Source organism: Leptonychotes weddellii, chromosome 4, assembly GCF_054177405.1.
Source record: "Leptonychotes weddellii isolate Sample4059 chromosome 4, ASM5417740v2, whole genome shotgun sequence".
Taxonomy (NCBI): Eukaryota; Metazoa; Chordata; class Mammalia; order Carnivora; family Phocidae; genus Leptonychotes; species Leptonychotes weddellii.
Window position 1 is genome coordinate 72,297,531 of NC_138372.1, and position 23,751 is coordinate 72,321,281.

A 23,751-nucleotide genomic window follows, 5' to 3' on the forward strand; every position below is an offset into this window, starting at 1 on the left:
GGGGTGCTCAGAGACTACATTTCCTGCCGTGAGTCATGACCCAGGAAATTTATTTAGGAAAATTCAGTTCCTAGACAGGCCCTGAACTTTGAAGGTTATTGACTAATGAGCTACAAATGAATAAGGGGTTTAAATCTCACTAAGGCCTTACCTGTCACTCCAAAGCACAGATCTATCTATAACTGAGAGGTAGGTTGAGCCCCTCCCAGCCTGAGACACTTGCTTTCTAGAAAGATCTGTCTGAAGGATAACCTTGCCATGGGGTCACTTATGAACAAAAGCTGCCCATATCTAAAAGAAATGCTTCCTATCAAAATTGATGATGTAAACATATATTCAGTCACACGAAATGATAGTCATGCTATGTTGTTTGGTCAAAGACACTGGGTTTAAAAGAGTATGTTTAGAAAAAAATACAATAAAACAGAATCATCTGTTTAGGCCTGTGGTAAACACATCCATGCGCATGAAATTATTTACATGTATCTGTTTGCAGAGCAAATGTTAACCACGGTGATCATCAGGAAAGTACACTTTGTATAATTTTTTTCTTTTCTCTTAAACTGTATTTTATAATTTTTCTAAATTGACCAAGTATTACTTGTGCAAAAAATCAAGGGTAAATTTAAAAATGTCTATTCTTAAGTCCATTTTAGTAACAATAAATATGTGTTGAGTGTGTATACGTATATATAATGCATCATGTATAATACAATAAAAATAACCTGGGCTCTGTGACGCCAGAAGGTACATTTTCATCTACAGTCCTCTTTCCTTGGACTTGGCTTTCCCAGTTCTGACGGAGCTGAGGCCAGGGAGGACCCTGCAGCTGGCGGGAGAGGCCTGCCATCCCTCTGCCCGAGGGGAGTTCTACAAGCTTCGAGCCCGGGCAAAGGTTGTCCCAGGCCTGTGCTTCCCACCCTTTAAATACATCCCCGCCCAGGTTATCTTCTGACTTTTTCTCCGAGCCACGCATTTCAAGGGTGAGGTGGAGCGAGGCCAGCCTGCCAACTCCTTCCAAACGTTCCGAAGCCAGAACAAAACCCACCTGCCTGGCCACTTACCACGCAGTCCGTGCTCAGCATGTGCTGGGCAATGACCTTGGGGTCGTGCTGAGTGAACAGTTCTTTCGCCCGCTTCAGCAGTGCTGTTTCCAGGGGCTTGTTCTCAGGAGGAAGGAGCTTCGACTCAAAGTCATTGGGTCTGAATGAGGAGGCCGTCTCCAGACGGGGCAGCACAAACTCGGCCTCATCCTCCTCCGGCCCCTGGTCCATCTGCACGGCCGGCGCCGCCCAAGGCCCTGCCCCGTCATCGTCGAGGATCAAGTAGTTGGTGCCGGAGTTCCGGGGACCCGGCACCCCGTTCTGCTTGGCCGTTAGCAGCTCCACGTAACTGTCCTGGGCACAGAGGGGGGGCCTTGCCCCCCTGTCGCAGCCCGCAGCGAAGGCTGGGTTCAGTTCACAGTAGTTGGCGTCTGAGTTGAGCCAGGTGGATGGAGACGCGGGAGCCTTGAGGAAGGGTGCCTTGCAGGGCTTGGGCGGCGGCTTGGGGCATAGCTGGCTGTCTGAGCCCCTCAGGGCCTCCCCTGCCCTAGCGTCCGAGGAGACCCTCCGAACCAATGCCGGGCTCAGGGTGGGCTCACTGCCCGTCCTGAAAACCGGTGAGTTTGGGCGGGGGCTTGTGTCCACCCCCGGGGACTGCGGGGGCAACTTACAGCCTGTGGAGGAAAAGAGAGGGTCAGGAAAAGCTCAGCTGCACGGGGAACACAAAGCAAAACTGGAGTGACAACTCCTCAGCTCTCCATTCATGCCCTTGGGTTTCAACTTTCACTTCCCAAAGATAACTCGGTAGGACCTCCCCACGCCCAATCTAGCGCAGTTCAGAGCATTTTGAGGGCTGGCTGGCTGCACCCCACTTCTGGGGGGATTCTAAATCCCAGTGACTTCCAGCAGCCGGGCTGCAGTGCCATTTTATGGTCAGAGGAGGTTAGTCCAGTCAGAACAGGACAAGACATGGCGCCTGGAGGTCAGTGAGTAATCTAGTCTTGCCCTAAGGAACAGAAGTCTTTAGTCACATAGCATGAGGGCCTGAGTCACTCTCACGGCCAGGGCGGATCCAGCCAGCCTTGAGGGAGAGCCAGAGGCACCCCAGGAAGGGGGGACAAGATGCTGAGCTAACCCACATAGAAGTGGTTCACCAAAGGGCATTAGGAAAATCACCCTGTGGTCCCAAGGAAGGTCAGTTATAAAAATAATGAACAACCATCCATGGCTCACTGACACAGTTGCTTACGAGGTCCGCCCACATCCCACAGCTCCTCGTTCTCTGGCTGCGAATGGAGAATGGAGAGGAGGAGGGGTCCCCCAGGAAGCCCAGCACTGAGCCAGCCCCCTCCACCCAGGGAGGGCACAGAGAGAGCGTGCCTCTGTCATGAAGGCTACCAGTTAGCGGGTGAGCGTGGGTCAGAAAACCTGGGTTCAAATGCTGGCTTCACCGTGGGCCGGACGGGTAACTCTGGATGAGTCATTTCACCTCTGTGCCTCAGTGTCCTCAGCAAGAAGAAGGTAATCATTCCCGCTCTGAAGGTTTGTTATGAGGCTTAAAAGCTAGCTAGCACCCATAAAATGACCTCATCTGGATACAGTTGCACAAACCCCTTACCCTCCAGCCTTGTGTCGTCCCCACATCAGGGGACCAGACAGAGCAGGGAAACAGCCTGAAGGAAATCAGGCTAACACTGTCACCCTCCTCCCAGAAAAGTCCCAAAGACCTACCAAGTGGCAGGTAACTTTCCGACTGGTGCGCTTTGAGGGATAAGGCTCTTCTGTCCTGCATGTGATCCAGGGAGGCTGGCTGGCTACCGCTCTTCTCTTTATTTCTGAAGCATAAGATAAGTAGAGCAGAAATGTGTCATTAAATCGTAAAACCTTTAGGCAGCGTCATGGAAAGTTTTTAAGAGAAAAGACTGCTTAGAAGGCGAGTGGTACAGCACATCCCAACAGTAATGTCCACTGGAGGAGGAAATTGCTGCTGGGGGCGGTTAACACAGGACTGTACTCTGGGCTCCATCCCCGCGTCCCCACGACCAACCCAGTCAGGTCCCAGGCTGCCTCCTCTGAGCCCTTCCAGCCGGTTGAGCAGAACAGAGCAAAGACTGCATGATCCTCTCAGGAAAATCTGATGAACTGGAATGTGTACTTTTAACAGAGCTTAAAATTACTTACAGACCCAGGAGCAGTGACTTGTTTAACTAAAATGCATTTTCCACCATGCCTCGTGGTGTCAGTTAGGAAGGAGGCTGTGCGGCAGTCTGCATTTCAGCGCAAGTCACCATGTCCCCCAGACAATCCGCGGGATCACCCAGGGAGCCAGCCACTCTCATCCTCCTGGAAGGACGAGGGCTGCACAGCCGGCCTCCTGCTGAGCTGGGGAAGTGCCCAGGCCTTCACTAAGCCGGGCGCTGGGAGGCACAGGGTGCAGCCCCCGCGTGGAAGCGGAGAGATGTCACTCTCCACACAATTTGCTGGCACCCCTCTGCTTCCCTGCCTATTCAGACTGGGAGTTTCTCTAGCCCCCACAAACAGAATCTCTTCTTTGCTAGAAGAGACTGCACCGCACCAGTCAAGTTGTAATGAACTTTAATCAGCCCTCCCACAAGCTTAGGTTATAGAAATTGAAAAGTTCTTTCCTACCTTTGCAAGCACCAAAGGAAAAAGCAAACAAATCCCCCCAAAAAAACCCCAAACGCCCAGCAACAGAGAAATTCCAGCAACCCCTCAGAGATAAGGCAGGGCAGAGGGCAAATTCCAAAAGGCAATGGCTTCGGCCAAGCGGTATTTCTGCAGTGATCTTCAGAGCAGCCAGACTCCACTGGCCCAGAACCCCCACCTGGGGCGCACCCCGCCAGCCGGCCAACCAGCGGGCCGGACGTCAGCAAAGGTGCGGGCGCCCGAGGGCGCGGGGAGGTGGGGGGGGGGGGAGGAGGGAGAGGGCAGGGCGCTTGGCAGCAGGAGGCGCTTCCCTGCGGAGCCCACCCCACCCCCACGGTTAGACATTCCCGGCCCTGCCCTGCGGCTGCCCAAAAAGTAGCAGGGCTTAAAAAACTCTGCTTTCACTGGGCAATCAGGCTCTGTTAGGCCTGCCTCATTGACCGAGAGGCTTTCTCAGTCTGTCTTTCATATCTTATCTTTAAAAAATAAATTTCTATTCTAAATCCGGGTCCCTGAGGGCAGACCAGGAGGCAGGCCTTCCTGCCCAGCACCGCACTGGGCAGGGGTTCTGGGCATTGCCCAATCAATACTCCCTGGCTCTGGTCAGGACATTACCTTTTTCTTCCTCCGTTGAGCAGCCAATCCCCACACTCACAAAAGAAACAGAGGAAGAAGTACCCCTTTAATATTTTTAAGGGACCTCCAGTCCATTCTTATTACTAAGAAAAGGAGAATTTCTATGTATCAGTTCTTGCCTCCCTCCCTGCAACTGAGTCCTACATTCTACTGCCCTCCAGAAAATAATATTAATTATGATTATTCACACCTACATAGTCCTTTGGCATTGTTCTAAGCACTCTGCAAGTCTTCGATCATTTAACCCTCACAAACCCCATCATTCCAGCTGGGCAAAGTGAGGCCCAGAGAAGGTAAGTAGCTTGGTCGGTGGCGGACCAGCATCTGTGGCCAGGCAGGCAGCGTCCACAGCCAGACTCTGACTAACAGGGACCGGGAGCTCTGTAGCAGCACACGGCCTAGTTTGTATTACTCAGACTCCTGTGTTTTGCTTCTGAATTTTTGCAGTCTACCAATTACAGTTTATGACATTTCCTCCTGTCCAGAAAGAAAACCAGTGAGCGCAATAAAACATGTAGGTTTAGGTGTGTAAGTTTAGATGCCAGGGAGCCAGAGAAGGGGGCCTGTGTTACCCAGGGACTGGAGCTAATCTACACCCTGCCAGGCCCGCCTTTTCCCTGCTCTCCTTTTCTGGAACGGGCAGAGAGCAGCACGGACACCCAACTCCATGAGAGACGGGTCCTATGCGAAGACAGCACACGCCACTGGTCATCGAGGGCAGGGTGCCTCAGCTGGGCATCCAGTTCTCTGGAATCTTCTCTCTCCCACCCCCAGGTTCAGGGCACAGCCCTCCAGTCTCTCAGTGTCTCCCATCTTAGGAATCCCATCTTCTCTCACCGAGTCAACCACCCTTTCCATGTGGACTAAGCCTTCAGGCTGAACTCCCCTCCCAAACCCCCAAACTGTTGCTGGACACTGGCACTCAGAGATAAGCCTACAGTCGCGTTTCCTGCAGATGCAGCAACTGGTTTTTCCTCTGAAGTCCATCCCCTCTGAGCCCTCCTGTGGTCTCCCACTGGCCCTTCTCCAACCTTCCCCACACACACAAGAGTCCCAGGAAGCCAAGGTCCCAGGCTCTCCCTCTACTACCCCTGTACAGCCTGACTCTCCAGCCTCATTGACTGGTCTTCCTGCGCCAAGCTCCCTCCCTGCCCCTGCAACCCATCGCCACCCTGCTCTATTCTCAGGACATTCACCATGTCATGTCTCTGAGGCGCCCTCAAACCATTTAGCCCGGCTTTAAGGCCTCCATGATCTGGCTGGGGTCACCTTCCTGAGCCCGCCCCCACCAGCCCCTTACGTGGGCCCTTTGCTTGAGGCCCACCGATCTACCCACTCGAAGCAACTCTCATCCTCTCCTACTGCTCCACGCATGCTCACGCTGAGCCCCCACCTGGAACGCCCTCCCCTCTGCAGGGTCTGTCCAAATTTCCCCTAGGCTTCAGACCAGCCGGGATCCTCCTTTCTGCACAAATCTCCCCTGGCCAACCCTCCCCTTCCTCAGCAGCTGCCTCATTTCACGTGGGCACCAACTCAATCGGGAACTCATCCCTCATGACAGCTATTCCAGTAACACTTGGCATTCTCAGCAACACCTACTGTTCCTCGGTTCCCCGGTGAGCCCCTCATCTGCCTCACTAAGGCCGGGCCCGTCCAGAGTGGCCCCGTCGGCCCCAGCACCCGCACCCCCGACGGGGCCCTGACCCACCTGAGGAGGTTTCCCTTGGGCGAGCTCTGCTCCCGGGCCTGGACGCCGCCCACGGTGAGGCTCAGCCTCTTGCCCACGTCCGGCCTGCCGTCGGCCAGGCTGCCGTCCGGGGCCCGGCCCGGGGAGGTGCCGTAGCGCTCCTGCAGGCAGCGCAGGGGCACCGTCCTGTTGATGGGCTGGAAGATGATGGCGCCGCTCTGCTGGGAGACGGGCCGGCGGTTGCCCACGTAGCAGCGCACCAGGCCGGGGATGGAGTCGAAGCTCTCCGTCTCAAACTGGTACTGCACACGGCTGTAGGCCTCGCTGAGCCGCAGCACCGTCCGGTGGATCTTGAAGTGCTGAGCCAGGTTCTTCCACTGACAGGTCAGGACGAAGTTCCCGGGGCTGGACAGAGAGTCACGAACCAGGAAGTCGCCATCCCGCTGCACGAGGTTTTCTGACACCTTGGGGACAAAACGGTGAGGGGTCGGAAAGGCAAGCGAACATTCCTTTTCAAAGCGGCACCGCTCTCCGCTTCTCCGGGCCAACGGAGGACAACGCTACTCTGTCTCTTCCTCTTCAGGCAGCTCTTGAGTTTTTCAAACGTCAGATTCTCAGAAGACCCCCTCCTGCACCTAGAACTAGTAGCCGCCCACCTACCGCGCGCCGAGGACGACTGTGGGCGCCGGGCCCCCGGAGGGAGGGAAGCGGGCCAGCGTCCCCACCGGCGCAGAGCTCCCCCCGGTCTACCTGGGCGAAGGCAAGTAAGCAGCAGGTGTGGTATGTCGGGTGTTGTAGAGGGAAGGAAGAAGTCAACCGGCAAGGGAGATAAGAAGTGCCTGGGAGGGGATGAGGGCTGTTCTCTGAGACAGGGTGGTCAGGGGGGTGTCATAAGAAGACGACGTGTACGCAGACCTGAAGCAAGTAAAATGACAGAAAACAAAAGAAAGGAGAAAAGGCATGGCCAGGGAGCCTGATCCCTCCCCACCCCCAACAGGCGGAGGAGCGGGTTTTGTTGGCTGGGAGGAGGGGTCCACACGCAGGGGGAGGCCAGGCACTGTAGAAGCGGAGACTTGAGTGCGGTGCTGGGCACACCACTCGCTGGAGGGCCTGTCACCAAGTCAGCTCCGTGTCTCATCTCACTGGCGGATTATATATTTGCATACATAATCTATGCAAAGCACCAGACAGTGCCTGGAACGTGGTAGGTGCTCAAAAATTGTTAACTATGGAGATGCTGATGTTTATAGCAAAAGGAGGATCTGTACTGTGTTGGAGATGGTCGTTCCTAGAGCCAGACCGCCTGGGTGTGCATTCTGGCTCTACTGGGTGACTTTGGACAAGTTACATCTCTTTGTGGTTTAGTTACATCACCTGTAAAATGGGGATAATGTCACCTACGCAGTAGCTACAAAGATTTAATGGAGTAAAGTGTTAGCTGTAACTACCATTATTACTGTTACAGTGTGCCGTTCGACAACCTGAGATGATGTGTGGCTGAAAATCTATACTCGTTGCAAGTGGGAAACAAAGTTCATGATCACAATAAAGAGAAGGATGGTGGTGACGGTCATCAGTTTCATAAAACTCTGACATTTCTCCCAGGATATTCCAACATTGGATCAGTTTGCGTAGAAGAGTGTGCTACCATGGTTACCTTAAAATTGTATCTTTGCCTTAAAAATGTGTTTTCACACAGAAATTCCGTTTCTTGGGACTGAGCCTGAGGAAATAATTATAAACATAGTAGTTATCTTAAAGGATGTTGGTGAGGGTGCCCACCAAAGAGTGGGGCACGCATACAATGGACATACACACAATGTAGGATGGTGTAGAAGACTATCTTACGGCAGAAGAAAATGCCCAGAATGTATCATTAAATGAAGACAATGGGCTGCAAAAGTCTATGTGGTATGATCTCATACTTGCAAAGCCTGGGAGGAGGAATTATATCAAAATGTTCAGAGTGGCTATCTCCAGGAGAGAAAATTATGGGTGAAAGTTTCATTTTCTTCATTTTATACTCTCTATAGTCTACAGTTTTATTTATTTTTTTTAAATATTTTATTTGACAGAGAGAGACACAGAGAGAGAGGGAACACAAGCAGGGGGAGTGGGAGAGGGAGAAGCAGGCTTCCCGCTGAGCAGGGAGCCCGATGCGGGGCTCGATCCCAGGACCCGGGGATCATGACCTGAGCCGAAGGCAGACGCTTAACAACTGAGCCACCCAGTCTACAATTGTGAATCAATTTTAAACTAAAAACAAAAAAAAAGGAAGTTAGAATAGGGATTATTTCTTTGATAGTGCTGAGAAATCTGCTATGCTAAAAAAAATTGTCACAATATGATGCCCTTCCCCCCACCCCCCACCCATCCCTTTTTGGTCATGTTGTCCTGGGTGAATGACTGGCCAGATCAGGCTACCATAAAAACCCAAGAGAAATTCTACACCCTGATTCTGCACTTCCATTTTTCAGTTTCCATACTCTGAAAAAAAACCACTCACGCCTATCACCCCAAAAGACAATCACACAGAGTACATTCTAGGCTGGGGGGGCTGGGGTCGCTGGTATAATTCCTCTACTTCCTAGCTCCAGCCAGGGGCCCAGGCAGGGGAGGGATGGAGCATGAACAGTCACCAGCCCCACGAGGGCACTGGCCGCCTTGCTGCCCTGTGCCACCCGCCCTGACGATACGCTCTCTTCCCCTGAAATTAAACTACTGCCTTGAGAGAGAAGCTCCAGACGGTAGGAGGCTGCCGGCAGCCGGCCAGGAGTTCAGTGATCTGAACCTCCTCAGATGCTCCCCCTGCGGCCACGGCCTCCGGCCCGCTCCGGCTCTGCAGACCGCGGAACCCCGGCCTTTCCTCCATCCACCTCCCGGGCCCGGGGACATGTGCTTTGGGTTCCTGACCTTAGTTCTTCCCAAGGTCTCCTTGGAGACAGACCTACGTTACTACAGTCCGCTTTATTATATTTGCTTTTAGCTGAACTGGGGCTTGCTCCGCCGGGGGGGGGGGGGGTGTGGCGCTGGAGGGTGAGCCCGCGGGGTGGGCAGTGTGGTGGCGTTTGAGGCTGGCCGGGCGCGCACTGGCAGGAAGGCGCGGGTACCTGGCGGGGGATGCGTCCATGGTACCAGGCGTGGCTTCGCAGGTCCTCGCCGCTCAGCAGCAACTCCTCCTCCAGCTCCTTCTTCAGCCGCTCGGGGGTCCTGTCCATAATGTGCCTCTCCTTGGAGAACTGCAACACAGGATCACCGGTGACGTCCCCCCGCCCTGCCCGGGACGGCCAGGCCCGCCAGCTGGAAAGGCCCGCCCGCCTCGCGGTTAGCTGCTTGGCTAATCAAGCCAGGATATGCCAAAAGCCTCGTGCAGGTAGGGAAGCCTGGATAATGATTACAATTAGCTGTGACCTTTCCCTTCTCCGGCTGCAAGTATGTAGTAACATTTTCAGCTACACACGGGGACTATGAGAGGAGACGGGCGAGCTGTTCCTGTTATCAGTGGGCCCCGAGAGCCGCTGAAGACAAGGGGCGCTGGCTAGGGGGCGCCACAGAGAGATGAGCGGGGAGGGAGGCACAACTCAGCCAGGGGACCTTCCTCCTTCTCCCCGGGGACTGTCCGCACACGGAGCCAGGAAGGACAGCCATCCTCGGATGGCCCATGGTCCGGAGCGGGAAGGACAGCCGTCCAAAGCGCAGTCCCCAGGCTGATGACGGTAATGGCCCCGAATTCTTTGCTACTGGCAAACTGCAATCAGGAACTGAGTTCACCTTTAGAAACATTTAGAGCAAGCGGACAGAAGCATTTTGTCTCTTGAATCTAACAACACAAGTCTGACTCTGTGTATTTTGTCTTTTTAATTTCATTTTTCTGATATTTCATTTTTATGACAGATTAGAACTTGAAACTTGAAAAACTGGTGTCTCGCCTCTGAGGGTTTGAGAATCGCGGATATAGGTCCCTGCACGGTGGCCGGGGCGGGAGTCCGGGAGGGCCACACTGGCTCCAGGTTTCATTTAGAATCCACGCCCACTTTCATGGGAGCTGAACTTGGACACCTGCCTGGTTCCCAGCAAAAACCAGGCTCACGGATCACCGGCTGAAGGTCATGGGAGCAGGAAAACGCTGGGTCCTTGTGTTTTCCCAAGTTCCCCAACTTGGCCTCAAAAGCCTCTAGGAATCACCGGATTCTCATCCCACTGCTCTGCACCTCAGCCAGGGAAGAGGCTGCACCCAAGGGAAAGGAAACAGACTTGGGATTTTTACAGCCCTCAAGTCTCTGTGGGCACACTGGCCCAGGAGGGCGCCGGCTGCAGAGGATTCAGGGCCGCTCAGGGTGGGGCTCTGGTTTCCCAACTGCTCACTTCTCCCGCTCCGCTTTCCCACCACCCTGCCCCACAGAGTGGACTCCTGCACCGCAGAGATGCCCACGTGGGCCATGCCAGCTGCCCACAGGCGTCCGCAGCATCCCACATCCATCAATTATGCCCAGTCACATCTGAACACAGCTCATTGGGAAGACTTGAGTCCAGAATGCAGATTGTCAACCAGGCCGCATTCACTGATAGTTTATTATCTGTCTTGCCTCCCACTGGATTTTAAGTTTCACGAGAGCAGAAACCCACCTGCCTTCCTACCGCCCTGCAGCAATGCCTGAACGTATTAGGCTCTCCTCGGTCACTGAATGAACCAATACCCCAAGATGAAGTCTCTCTAGCCTTTTCTTCGTTACAGAGCTTCTCCTCTTCAATCTCAAACTATTCGAAGCCCCGTGTCAGCTGAGCATGTTGCCACACAACTAAAGGATGTCATTCCCCAATTTTACTTGGCCAAGGAAAGGCGCACTGCCGCTTAGCGGGACTTCTAAGCTGAGATGTGACGGCTGGAACCGCGGCGCCATCTTGGACACGAGGAGGGAGCTGCATCCTCCAAATGGGGCAGCAGAGGCCCCAACAGGCCCAGATCCCTCACAACGGTCCCAGATTGCCCACCTCCAGATATTTCGTGTGATCTTCTGTCCTGTTTGAGCCCATATTTTGGTTGTTCCTGTTACTGGCAGCTGAACTAAAATCCTAACCCATACTATGACCCTAGCTTCTATTTGGCCACCCTGACAGTCTTTACGCAGAGCCTGAATCCCTTGTACTGTGCCCTGGGCCCACTTCTTCTTGGCCCGAGCTCTGAAAATGTAGTCATCAGGAGTCATACCCCCTGTGTAACCCTCCACTCAAACTGTATTCACCCAGACCCAAAAAGCTGTTCCCTTATTTCTCTTTACAGCCAGTCTCCTTCCTCCCTGATGCCCAATACCCAGGCCACTTCCCACCATCACCCCCTCTCTCTTCTTCTCAGCATCCTTCACAAATAGCAAGATTTCTTAGCATTTTATAAACAACAATCCTTCATTCCAGATTTTGAAATAATACCGCTTTACACTTATTACCAGAAATATAAAATCTGCTATCTTGTTACTTTTGCCCTACTTCCTTAGAGGAAAATCCACAATTATTGTTCTCCCCCCACTGTGGACTGTGGAGATGGGGCATGATAGGGCACTGCAGGAAAGTACCAAGGGAGGAGAGACAAGGGGGGTCAGAAAGATTGACCCTCCCTTGAGATGGAAACTCAGACTTCAAAAACTGTGCCCTTAAGCTCTTGCATAATTTGTGCAAAGTCAGGAGGTTACACAATTGACTAGATTTATAATTTGGGGGAGAGGGGAGAAGGAGGAAGAGAGGGAGGGAGGGAGACAGATCCAGAGCAAGCAAGCAATTGCAAGCAAGGGCTCTTCATTTCAAACCAGTGAGAGCCGATTCTACTATATTAAAAAGAGCCAGGCTGGCCTCCGGAAGCCTCCACCTCAGCAGATGACGTGGGCAACATCTCTCAAACAGCTGAACAAGGCAATTCAAAAGTCACCCACATAGGGTCGCCCTCATGATTACGTTAGTAGTTATTTTGGGGGTGAATGCCTTCTAGAACTTTCACATACTCTTTAAATCACACACATTAATGCATCTTCTAATTATTTTTCCGAAGTGCCTATATTTTGTGAGCCTTGCCCTTGCCAACTACGATTGTGCCACTATATATAAGGACTTTGATGGAAGGACCTCAACTTCATGGTGGGTGAGGGGTGACCATGTAGGAAAATCTGGCAAAATGCATCCATTTGCATCTTTGAGAGCACTGTGATGGACATCTGTGCTCCCGGGGGACCAAGCCCGACATTCCTGCTTCACAGGATAGGTCACATGGGACTGTGATGTCGGCAGAATTCTGTCGGCTTGCCCCCAACAACCAGAACTTCTGCTAACAGTGCGCCCCTCCACTTAACTGCGGCCATCTGGGCCGAAGATGAATTTCCCCCTGAAATGCAGCCATTTCAGGCACGGCCTAGGCTAGTTCTGGGGTCTTTGGGGCCGCAAAAGAAATTCTAGCAATTTGGGGTAACACAGCGGTGCCACTGCCCTTGGCAATGGCTTTATCTCTTCGGTGTCCTCACCGGCGTCCTTTGAAGTTCTGACTGATTCCACTAATGCCCTAAGAAGCCTCCTGGCCTTCCTGAGATTACCTTCTGAGGAAAGAGCAGAAGAGAGAAGTCCCTACTCCCACAGTTACATGCATCATTATCTCATGCCCGGCCCAGAAGTATGCGTGAGACCAGCCGAAGAGGCAGCACAGGTCCCCGCCCTCCGGCGCCCTCCCATCTCGGGAGAGTAAAGAGCACACAACCCCTTCATACCAGTCTGTCCCCGCTCCTAGAGGCTCATCTCCCAGCTCATCTTTCCCAACGCTTTCCCATTTGTTTCTGCAGACATCTTATGAACGCAGTGTGCCTCCAAGACTGGACCCGAGTCATTCTCAGTCTTCTGCGAGCGCGGGCCAGCGGGCCTCTGTGACAGAGGGCACTGTGGCACCCAGAGCCAGTACCATATAGCTGGGCTCTCTCAGCAAGTTTACACTGAATGGAAAGCAGTCCTCACTGGCCCTTTGCATTTTATGTTCTTCAACCACCAGAGAGACAGATAGCCAGAAAACCCATGAATAATTGCTATCTCACCCAGATGCTATAAATGTTACTAACAAGCACATTATAGTACACACCTTCTCCTCCATGCTCAAGTTCTCTAACTGCTCTCCCCTGAACTGGAACTTCATGCCTAGAAGGCAAGTCTGATTCTGTGTTACCCGAGCTCCTTATGTTGAGGAGAGGAGGTGGCAGTGGGTGGGCTGGAGGCAGAGTCCAGTTTCTCTAGCCCCCAGCGCAGGCTCCGGATCCAGCCATGCTGAGCTCCCCCACCCCCCACAGTAGCTGGGGTGCACCCTCCAGAGAAAGCGGAGCTGCTAGGCTTTAGATCAAGAACATTCTGCCCGTGAGCTCTGCCAGGTTCATTCGAGTGACCAGATCCACCCACGGCCCCCAGGAGAGAAAGATGTGGGCGGGACCCACGTCTCCTGCTCCGAGGCTTTGCCTGAATTGGATCTACCAGAAATTTGAGAGTTCTCTCTGGGGGAGGGGAGGGGTGCAAGAAAAGGGGCTATGGACGTAAATTAAGTAATCAGAATACCTTGAGCAGGAAAGAGAGAGAGGGAGGTAACTACTATAACATGGTTTCCCACTCACTTGGCTCCACTTCCAAAATTTCATCTTGTCCCAGTCATTGGTTCTGGGGGCTGAGATGAGGGAGGTGAGTTGATAACTAGGGCAAATGCAGGGGGTGGATGAGGCCCACACCTGTCCTACCAAACTGAAGTTTAGTTAGAAAATTCATTCGTTACCGGAATTGTTGCTTTTCAGGGAAATCTGAGTCCAGCTACCTCCTTCCTGCTGCCAGCCTCTTAATAACCCGGACGCCACAGCACAGTACGTAAGCACGGCCAGCCCTCTCCCTCCATCCACGGGCCACGTGCCACTGACTGGCTGTGTGGCTTTGGGTAAATGACTTTACCTCTCCACAGAGCCTCAGGCTCCTGGTCTGCAAAATGGGGATGATAGTACGTGACGAGATGTTAATCAGGATGGAATGGGTCCATTTTGGGAAAGCACTCACAACATCCCTGGGACACAGCACGGTTAACTGTTATCAGAGACATACCAGAATGCTACCCATCTGGTTACAGAAAAGAAACGCTTCACCCCAGAGGTGCTTTCAGTCTGATGCACAGATGCGTAGGGGGTGGGTGCCTGGGAGGGAAGCAGTTAAGGAAACCAGCCGCGCGTCCACGAGCTGCCTCGCACGCCCGCCCGCCCACCACCTCTGGTCCGGCTACACTGCCAGGATCAGTCCGAGCTTGCTGCGGCCTGCTCCAAAAATCATGCCTATCGCTCTGAATCTGGACTGAACGTCTCTGCAGCCCCACACAGCCCCAGCAAGTCTGTTCTTGACTGGCTGCAACAGCCAGAGCCCAGGGGATGGTCGGAAAACACATTCTGGACGTGCAGAGCCAGTTCCACAAACGTGCTGGGAACGTTGATTAACACGGAAACCCACATTTCAACAGCTCTCCCAGAAAGAAAAAGCTGTTCCAGCCCAGGAGGAACAGAGCGCGGGGTCTCCTCTCGCAAGGGCTGCCTGACATTAGCGCCTGCATTTCAAATCAGGCGCAACAATGGGCCCGGGCCTCCTCAGAGGAGGTCTGCGCTCCTAAGTTTGGGGACGATGGAGGGTGTGCACACAGTAAGCTGTGGGAAAGCCCCAGAGAAGGCGCGACACTCATTTGTATGCAGGAGACAGCAGAGCCGATTAGAAAAAGATGTCATCTGCATTATAATTTTTATTTTACTCTGTTCCTACCTCTAAGAAAAGCTTCCCAGTTCCCATAGAATTGTAAATTGTGCAAATCACCTGGGAAAGACTGGAAAGGCACCACTTTGTGGCCATCAACAATCATGGCCAAGCAATATGCCAACGTATTTGCCGGCAGGGGATGACACCCTGGGCCCTACCCTCAGGAGGGCACAGTGCTCTCGGAAGACCACACGCAGAGCAACCGTTGAAACTCAGCCCTGAGCTCTGGAGACACACTGCCCAGAGCTTATCCCTGCCCTTCTGCTCTGGAGCCTGGGCAAGTTACTCCATCTCACTGGCCTTCGGGTTTCCCTGTCCCAGTGAGAAAAGTCGCTGTGGCCCCATGTGGGGGGGAGGGGGGTGCGCCATGGGACTAGAAGCATACAGTTGCTGCACCTCACACTGACCCACCATGTGCAGCCGACTGGTGGAGAATGAAATCCGCGCGCAAAGAGAAGAGGAACAAGAGATGGAGGGTGTCCCGGCAGCATGCACGTCTAAGCCCCAGCTGACTCCAACCACCAGCAAACTCCCCTTGTGACCTAAGCTAGTTTGCCCTGGACTCCTGTTACCTGTGCCAAAGGGGTCCTGGTCCAGAAAGGCAGGGATCAGATGGAGGGGAGTCGGACACTGAGGGGTTAGACCTTCACACTCCAGATAGTGAGTCACCGAAAATCTCTGCCTAGATTTTCAACAGGCAACAGGTACAAAAAAAGATGCTTTTAGACAGATCAATCTGGCTGCCGTGGGCAGAAGGGCCCGGCTGGGGCCCAGGGCACAAAGCCAGTTCGAGACTTTTGAAATGTGCTGATGATGGCCAAATTTCTATCTCTAGCCCTTGGGGTGGGTGCTGGGATACTGACCAGAATCCACTCCAGAACTTGGATGCCGATATAAATCAATGGAACCCATCTCTGCAAAGCCCGCCCTTCTCCCCCTTTCCTGGTCACTGGCCCCTCTGCCCTCATTACCCAAACGAGAACCCTCAGAACAGGCTCCATCAATCAAGAACCTCCGGATTCTACCTCTTACCAAATGCATTCTAACCCCCACTGAGGTTACCGGGTTCTGTTCTCCCTGAACTTCTGCAATAGCCTCCTAACAACCTCCCTACCCGTCTCTGCTCCTACACTCTACCACCCACTTATCACAGCTTCCTGGCTGGGAGATGTTAGTCAAGGGGTGCCCCAGCGAGGGCTGACAGGAGATCCAGAGACTCTTCTAGCACCCCCACAAAAAACCGGATGGGCTCCTATGCCTGGTTTTTACTCTCCCAGGGCTCAGACCTGGTTCCGGGGGGACACACACCCCTAACCTGCCCTGTCCTCCTAGACCCCTGAACTCCGAATGCATTTCTTTTAACCCCAGCGAAGTGACCCACCCCCTTTGCAATATACTGACACCGCATACCGGGATCCATGTCTGAATCCGCTAGAAGGCCTGGATCACAAGAGGGCTATGGATGCCTATGTGAGGACAAAGTAACTGGCAGAGGTTTGACCGGGGCGGGGGAGGAACGGGCCAGGGTACTGCCGTTCCGCAGTGGGAGTCCATGAGTCGGCAAGGTCACCCCCGCAGAGGCTCCTGGCAGGAGTCCAGGCTGGGCAATGGGGAGAGGACAGAGTGGGAGCTGGATGAGGCAGGCAGGGGCCTTGAAGGCCTAACTAAGCCAATCTGTTCTTCTCTAATCCACTAATGACAGCTAGCCAGTGAGGCAGTGTGGTCGGCGGGACATAGCTCTTTGAGGACAGAGGCCAGGCCACATTTGCCTTTGGCTCCCCGAGCCTAGCCTCGTGCCTGGCACACAGCAGGTGCCCAGTAAACACTTACTGACCGGAGCCAAGCTTCCTGTCACCGGGTGGGGAGAAAAAGAGAGTGTGGAGGTCAGTCAAGAACAGGTGACCCTGGCCACCTTTCTAGACTTTGCCTACCTTGCTTCTGTACGCGCCAAGAGGGTAAGAGGTCTCACTCCCTGGGACTCCCTGATCTAAGGCACAGAAAGCATGGGCACCAGCACCCGGCCTGGTGCCCGGCAGGCGCTGCCTTGAAACAATGTAGAATTTGCAAGCCCTTTCCAAGCAGGCTGGTAGCCACAAGAATGGAAAATAACTTAACTGGAGAATTTGTTTTTAAAGACTTATGAAATCCATCGGAAGGTTGCAGAGATAACTGGCGTCTGAGACTTGAGTTCTGATGGAATAAAAAAGCTAGAAGTTGGAACAACCGATTTATCCTTAGGCATGGGGGGAAGGGAGAGAGAGAGAGAGAATGAAGAGGGAGGCAAGCTTCTGGGCTATTCTATCCCAGTCAGGAGCGGCGAGCCAGAGCACCCAGATTCTACCAGCTCTCAAACAAAAGCTTCCTTTCTTCTGCCCTGGGCGGTTTATTCAGTTGAGGGAGAGGTCGACAACAGTCCAGGCCTCTCATCAAGTAGCACCAAACAATTCGATTCTGGAAATTGAATCCAGAAATTATGATCACAAACACCACCGTAAGTGTGCCTGGTGTTGTGGATCATCACACAAAATTGGTTTATTTTCTGAGCGAAGCCTGCATCCTCCTGCGAGCTGCTGGGAAACCCCTCAGGATGTGCCCTGAGCGGCCACCAGGTGGCCTGAGATGGGACAAGGCAGGAGTCCAAAAGGACAGACCCTCATCTCGAATCCACCGAACCTGTAATGCCCTGGAGCCTGCGTCACTGCAGTCCCGAAATAAGCACGAACATACGAAGGGATTGAGCTCCCACTCTCAAAAAGCACACACTGGATAACCGTGACACAAAGCATTCTGAAGCCTTGCTGAGGCCGCCACACACAGGACCGTCCTGCAAGTAAATCTGCTTAAAAATGAGATTCTTTGGAGATGTCAGGCACTCGGCGCCTTTGAGTCCCTGCCCTGTGTTGAATTTCAAGCAATGGACTAGTTTATAATCAAATTCCATAGTATATCAGGGGCTTTTTAGAAGATCGGGTGCTATTTTTTTTACCATTGAAAACCTGCATAAATTGATCATGAACCCACAGGATGAATAAAGCCCAGTTACTCCTGCCACTCTTAACCCTGCCCACCGGCCAAAAAATAAAAATCCAGTTCTCCCCGAGCTTTAAGCCCAGCAACCCTGAGCAGGACCCCTCAGATGTTTTCATCGGAGGCAGAATGGAAGGAAAGAAGGTAGCACTGGTGGCAATCTTCAAGCCTTGATATGAAACAATTTGTATATTAGGTTCTCTGTCACCTTTTATCGACACTCACTTTCTTTCTGGCTTGCCTAAAAATACTTTATTATACTCCAAAGATAAATGAAGAAAGGCTTGAATGTACTGATGCAGCTCTCCCGCTGGGTGCTAGGCTAGACAACCAGCATTTCCGTGCTAATGACTGTGATTAAAGCCAAAGGCTTTAGTTAAGTAAACAATTAACTTTGTAAATAAAAGCCCAAAGAGGAAAAAAAAAATGTCAAATTAAAGTTTTAAATATCCCATTTAGTAGACAAAAGCAAATGGTGGCATGGGCAATTGGGCATTTCAGCCTGGGCCAGCCCAGTGCGTGGCACACGGCGGCCTGGCCATCGGCTCTGGGACACGTACAGCACGCAGCGGGACTGTATCCAAGGAGATGCCCCTCACACACAGACACGGAAAATCTCCATATTGATTGCAACGGCTGCCTGGCAGATGGCAAGAAAGTTGTTGCGGAGAGGTGCCTTATTCGGATTCACGCGCAGGTGCTCTCTGGGCTAGAAGGGAGAGACCCCGAGCATGTCCCCACCTTTTAAGTGTTGGGCTGTTGACAAATGGGGACCTCTGGTCTCACCGGGGCCCCTTCCCCTGAGCCTGCTCCTTTCAATCCTTACATTAAAGCTCAGTGAAACCCGGGGCTAGATTTGCTGGGAGACGCGGGCGTGGCTAAGAATGACTCCGTGGCCTGATGGGTCACTGCCTCTTTGAGGGGACAAGACATCTGAAGAGCAGCAGTTTGGTGCAGTTCTCAAGAGTTCTCTAGCTTATGTGAGGTCAGCGAGAGGTCTAGCCCCTTGTGAGAAAGGAATCAGTAGCGAAGACAGCTCATAAAATCTCAGAAAGTTTGAGCATTCTGAAACACTTCAATTAATTTGATGTTGATGTTTAAGTACCTTGATGACATAAATTCCTCCTTTCCGAATCCTAGAAAGAATCTTATCTTCGGAAAAGATTCTGCAGATGGCTTTTGATGCCATTTTACCATTTTATAATTAAACCTGTATAATTTATCACAGTTAACACCAGATTCTTACTCCAGTGCCATTAAAAACAGATTTGCAATTTGCTGTTAAATTAAGATGCTTCGTTTTCCTATCACATGTGATTTTTCTTTTCGTAGACAGACGATGATGTGGGGGCCATCACACCCTGGCGCAGACAGGAAACTGCCATCAAACCCACCGGAGAGCCCAAATCCAAGAGATTTCCTTTTTGTTCATTATCAAACCTTATCAAACACTTATCAAAAGAGGCTCATAAACCATGAATAGGAAATATGAAGAGAACATCTGTGGATGTTTGGAACTCCTTTGTTTATGAAGGTTCTGAGAAATTTCCATTAAAATTCTGCTTTCCATGTGTGTGAATGAAAAAGACTGGTTCATTTTAAATTGTGCAGGTTGAAGTCTTAACACGGGTGCACCCCCTAGGCGCAGAAGTAACTTGATCCCCCTCAGGCTTAACTCATTGCATTAGGCTCCCCATTGTGATGGGTGCCCGTAGCTCCCCTAGATGTTCAACCCCTGTTGCCTTTTATCCCCCATCATTCTCCACGCCTTCCCATCCTTCAGGGTCATGACGTTATTGCTTTTGACGCTTGGCTTTATTTTGATGGAACACCAGGGGGCTGAAAATTATTTTTTACAGGAGAGTGATGAGTTTAAAAACTGTAGGAGGAATTCGAAGTTGGACAGCATGCGGCACGCCCCACACCAACCGATGTGGCTGTCCCCTTCACGATGGTTACCTACACGGGCGGGAAATTGCTCCACACACTCCTTACACCGTAAGATCTCCTTCCCCCGCTGCCTGCCCCAGTGGCTTTGCCCATCGTGTTCTTACCCTCTCGACAAAGCACCCATGGACTCACTCAGTGCTCAGCTCCCAGGGGGGCTCTCATCTTTCCCTGGCAAAAGATAAGCTGAAACACAATCACATTCTCAACAAGCCATTTGTTAGCATCTTGCCCTACTGAAAGCTGGGGAGGTACCTTCCCCTCTCGATCAAATTGAGATGATGACTTCCTGGGGCAACCTGCAGAGAAGTGACAGCCAAATCATCCCCATGAGGCAGCCCTGTTTTCTGATTCCTCCCAGCGAGAAATCGGATGGCCACACTTAGGATGAAGGCTGAAGGTCACCACTTGCACTTAATCGTTTAGTGGGTCTGTGAAATAAAAGGTTTCGAATAAAAGCAGAGTACCAATCAACCCATGACAACCCCCGTCCACTGCTTTGCTCCCTCTAACCATGTCCTCAGCTTCCGAGAATACTTCTCTCACAGGGTCGGCACACAGGCTAAATGAGACAATGAAGTGAAACATTAATCACTGGGTCTGGCAGTGAGATTCCATTCAGTAAGAGTAGTCCTTCGTTAGCATCTATGGGGAAAGGAGAAACAGAGACTACCCTGGCTAAGGCAGACCCAGGATAAGGGTTTGGAGACCAGCTGACCGAAGTTCAGAATGCAAGGAGGTGCAAGCCAGAAATCTTTCCCGCTGGTAATTCAACCTTGTTAATTCATCTCGATCCAAATTATGAGTGATTTGGTGGAACACAGCTGTTGTCCAAAACAGATGTCCTATTTGCTCTTCAGTAGAATATCAGAAAATCAAAGTCAACTCAATTCAAATATAGTTAACCCTTGCACAACACACGTGAGAACTGTGGAGGTCTACTCACATGCAGAGCTTTTGGGGTAAATACTGCACATTGCTCTAAATGTACTTTCTCATGATTTTCTTAATAACATAGCTTACTTTATTGTAAGGATGCAGCGTATAATACATAAAACACACAAAATAGGCATTAGTTAACTGTTTATGTTAGGCTTCCAGTAATCAGTGGGCTCTCAGGATTTTTTTTTAAAGATTTTATTTATTTATTTGAGAGAGAGGGAGATAGAGTAAGAGCGAGCGGGGCGGGGAGGAGCAGAGTGGGAGGGAGAAGCAGGCTCCCCACTAAGCAGGGAGTCCGATGCGGGGTTCGATCCCTGGACCCCAGGATCACGACCCGAGCCGAAGGCAGCCGCCTAACCAACTGAGCCACCCAGGCTCCCCTCTTAGTAGTTAATTTATACATGAACTTTCCACGGAGGGGTTGTTCAGGGTCAACTGTATCATCCTTTTCTTAATTCACCTTGAATGAATGAGGCACCACTGAATAAACAAAACGCATCGTGGTTGAAAGACACTAGGAGATGTAATTGGAAGAAAAGTGAGATATGCCAAACACATGGAGGAAAATCCAAAGATTCAGAAACCTTTCCAGTGTGGGGTGTAGAATAAATGCCTTTTTCCAAATTTACCTCTCCAAAAGCATGCCATGACTAACAACTGTCTCAGACATCTGTGTTAGGATAAAGCACATCATATGTCAGGGCAAAGTACACAGTAGGTTCTCAGCAAAACCAAATGATTCATCGCAAGATGGGTTTTGGCCAAGTATCGACTCCACCACTTCCAACAGACAACTCACACGTCACTTTAAAGGTTTATTTCTCCCAGAGGAGCTCAAAACACTTGATACTCACATATCTCATTTAACAAGCTTTTGAAAACCACAATCACCATGCTAGAGCTCATGGCAGAAACGGGCAAACAGCAGCTGAACTTCAGAGAACCAAGACACATAAAACAATACAACTCAGATCTGATGAATCAGTACAACATCCCTGGAGTTCAAAAGGTAGTAAGATTTCTATCTCCCAAGAGAAAACCTCACCAAGGCCCTGAAGTTTCATGATTTGCTCAGACTTACAGAATAAGGGATTGACTAAAAACTACAATCCAAGTCTCCCAAAGTATATAAAGAACTGGAAATGTTTAGTCCATACCGCACAGACTTAAGAGAAACACGAGGGCTGTGTGGAAATAGCTGAAGGCTTGGGCTATTGCCATCACAAATGATGGTCAAATATTCTTGGTTTAAGTCCCTAGGGAAACTAATCTAGAATCAGCCCCCCAACACATACACACAGTTTTATTTCTAAGTGTTCACTCATACCAGCCAATTTGGTTTAGAACAGACATGCTCACAATAATGTGAGGGAAGAAATGCATCTGAAGGGCTATGATGCCCCCTTAGCTGCAGAATAATGTAGACACTGCAAGGGCACAGACTGACTCAATGCAAGGAAGGACCTTCTAGCAATTAGAGTTGTTCACGTGCGGGGCGGGGAAAGCAGTGCCTCAAGGGCACAGCCCGCTCCCGTGTCTAGAAATGTCAAACATAAGGGTGAAATAATTTCCTATTGGGCGCCTGGGTGGCTCAGTTGGTTAAGCGACTGCCTTCGGCTCAGGTCATGATCCTGGAGTCCCGGGATCGAGTCCCGCATCGGGCTCCCTGCTCGGCAGGGAGTCTGCTTCTCCCTCTGACCCTCCTCCCTCTCATGCTCTCTGTCTCTCATTCTCTCTCTCTCAAATAAATAAATAAAATCTTTAAAAAGAAATAATTTCCTATGAAGATTTAGGGCAGGAGGACCAGTGAGAAGGCTTCTACAGAATTTCAACCAAGAGATGGCGAGGCCTGAATTAGCACAGTACTGGTGGTAGTCAGGGAGGAAGAGACAGACGACAGAAATGTTTAGGAGTAAAATCATAAGACAGAACTGATGAGATCTGAAAATAAAGAGTGGGGAGAAGAGGCATGGGAGCTCCTGGAAGATGCTGAGCCACCAACTGCCAACACAGAAGCACAGAGGGAGCGGGTGTGTGGAAGAGGCTGCACAGCCGGAGGTGCTTGTGCGAGTGGCTCTGTGGGGAGAAGGGCTGGACTGGGTGCAAGCTGGGGAATCCTCGGAATGAGGGGAAGCCTATCTCAACTGCCACCTAGGAGATGGGATGTTGAGCGCATATCAGAAGAGGGCTAGGGGACGCTGGATTTTAAGAGGCAGGCCAGATGGCATGCCTGGGTGGCTCAGTCGGTTAAGCGTCTGCCTTCGGCTCAGGTCATGATCCCAGGGTCCTGGGATCGAGCCCCGCGTTGGGCTCCCTGCTCAGTAAGCCTGCTTCTCCCTCTCCCTCTGCCTACTGCTCCCCCTGCTTGTGCTCTCTCTCTGTCATATAAATAAATAAAATCTTAAAAAAAAAAAAATTAAGAGGCAGGCCAGAAAGAGAAACTGAAGATAGTGTCTTAGTCTATCGGAACTTCTGTTAAGAAAAATACCATACAGGGAGTGGCTGAAGCCACAGACATACATTTCCCACAGTTCTGGAGGCAAGTCTAGGATCAAGGTGCCGGCAGACCGGGTGTGTGGCCTGCTTCCTTGTTCTAGAGAGCTCTTTTCCCACATGTCCTCACCTAGCAGAAGGGGCAGGAGAGCTGCCTGGGGTCTCTTGTAAGACCACTAGTCCCATTCATAAGGGCTCCACCTACCACCTCCCAATACATCACACTCGAGGTTAGGATTTTGACGTGAATTTTGGGGGGACACAAAGATTTAGCCCCTAGCAATAGAGTGGGAGTGGTCAGGAAGGATCCAGGGGAATAAGTAGAGTGCGGTGTGCTAGCGGGCAAGAGAAGAGACTTTCAGGAAGGAAGAGCCAATAATGCCAAGTGCAGTAGAGTTCCAATAAAATCAGACTTGGACGGCATCCACTGGACTTGGCAAGGCTGCTGGTGGGGTGAAAGAGGCTGAGGGGTCATTGGGAAGTGAGGAAGCAGAGACTGTGTTCATCAGTGTTTGG

At 51.5% G+C, this 23,751-nt stretch overlaps 1 protein-coding gene across 5 annotated transcripts in view; it reads right to left on the minus strand.

Moving 5' to 3' along the window:
• BCAR3 (BCAR3 adaptor protein, NSP family member) overlaps positions 1-23,751 on the minus strand; it is a 130,251-nt gene that overhangs the window by 21,262 nt on the left and 85,238 nt on the right. For 3 of the 5 annotated variants that reach the window (XM_081818813.1, XM_081818812.1, XM_081818815.1), the window contains 4 exons: positions 9,144-9,272; positions 6,055-6,497; positions 2,775-2,878; positions 1,065-1,717 (listed from right to left, as the gene is read on the minus strand). In XM_081818813.1, the coding sequence (XP_081674939.1) occupies positions 1,065-1,717; positions 2,775-2,878; positions 6,055-6,497; positions 9,144-9,272 (1,329 nt within the window). Of the gene's footprint in view, positions 1-1,064; positions 1,718-2,774; positions 2,879-3,692; positions 3,883-6,054; positions 6,498-9,143; positions 9,273-23,751 lie in introns of those variants that run through there. The other 2 variants (XM_081818814.1, XM_081818816.1) reach the window with 2 other exon arrangements.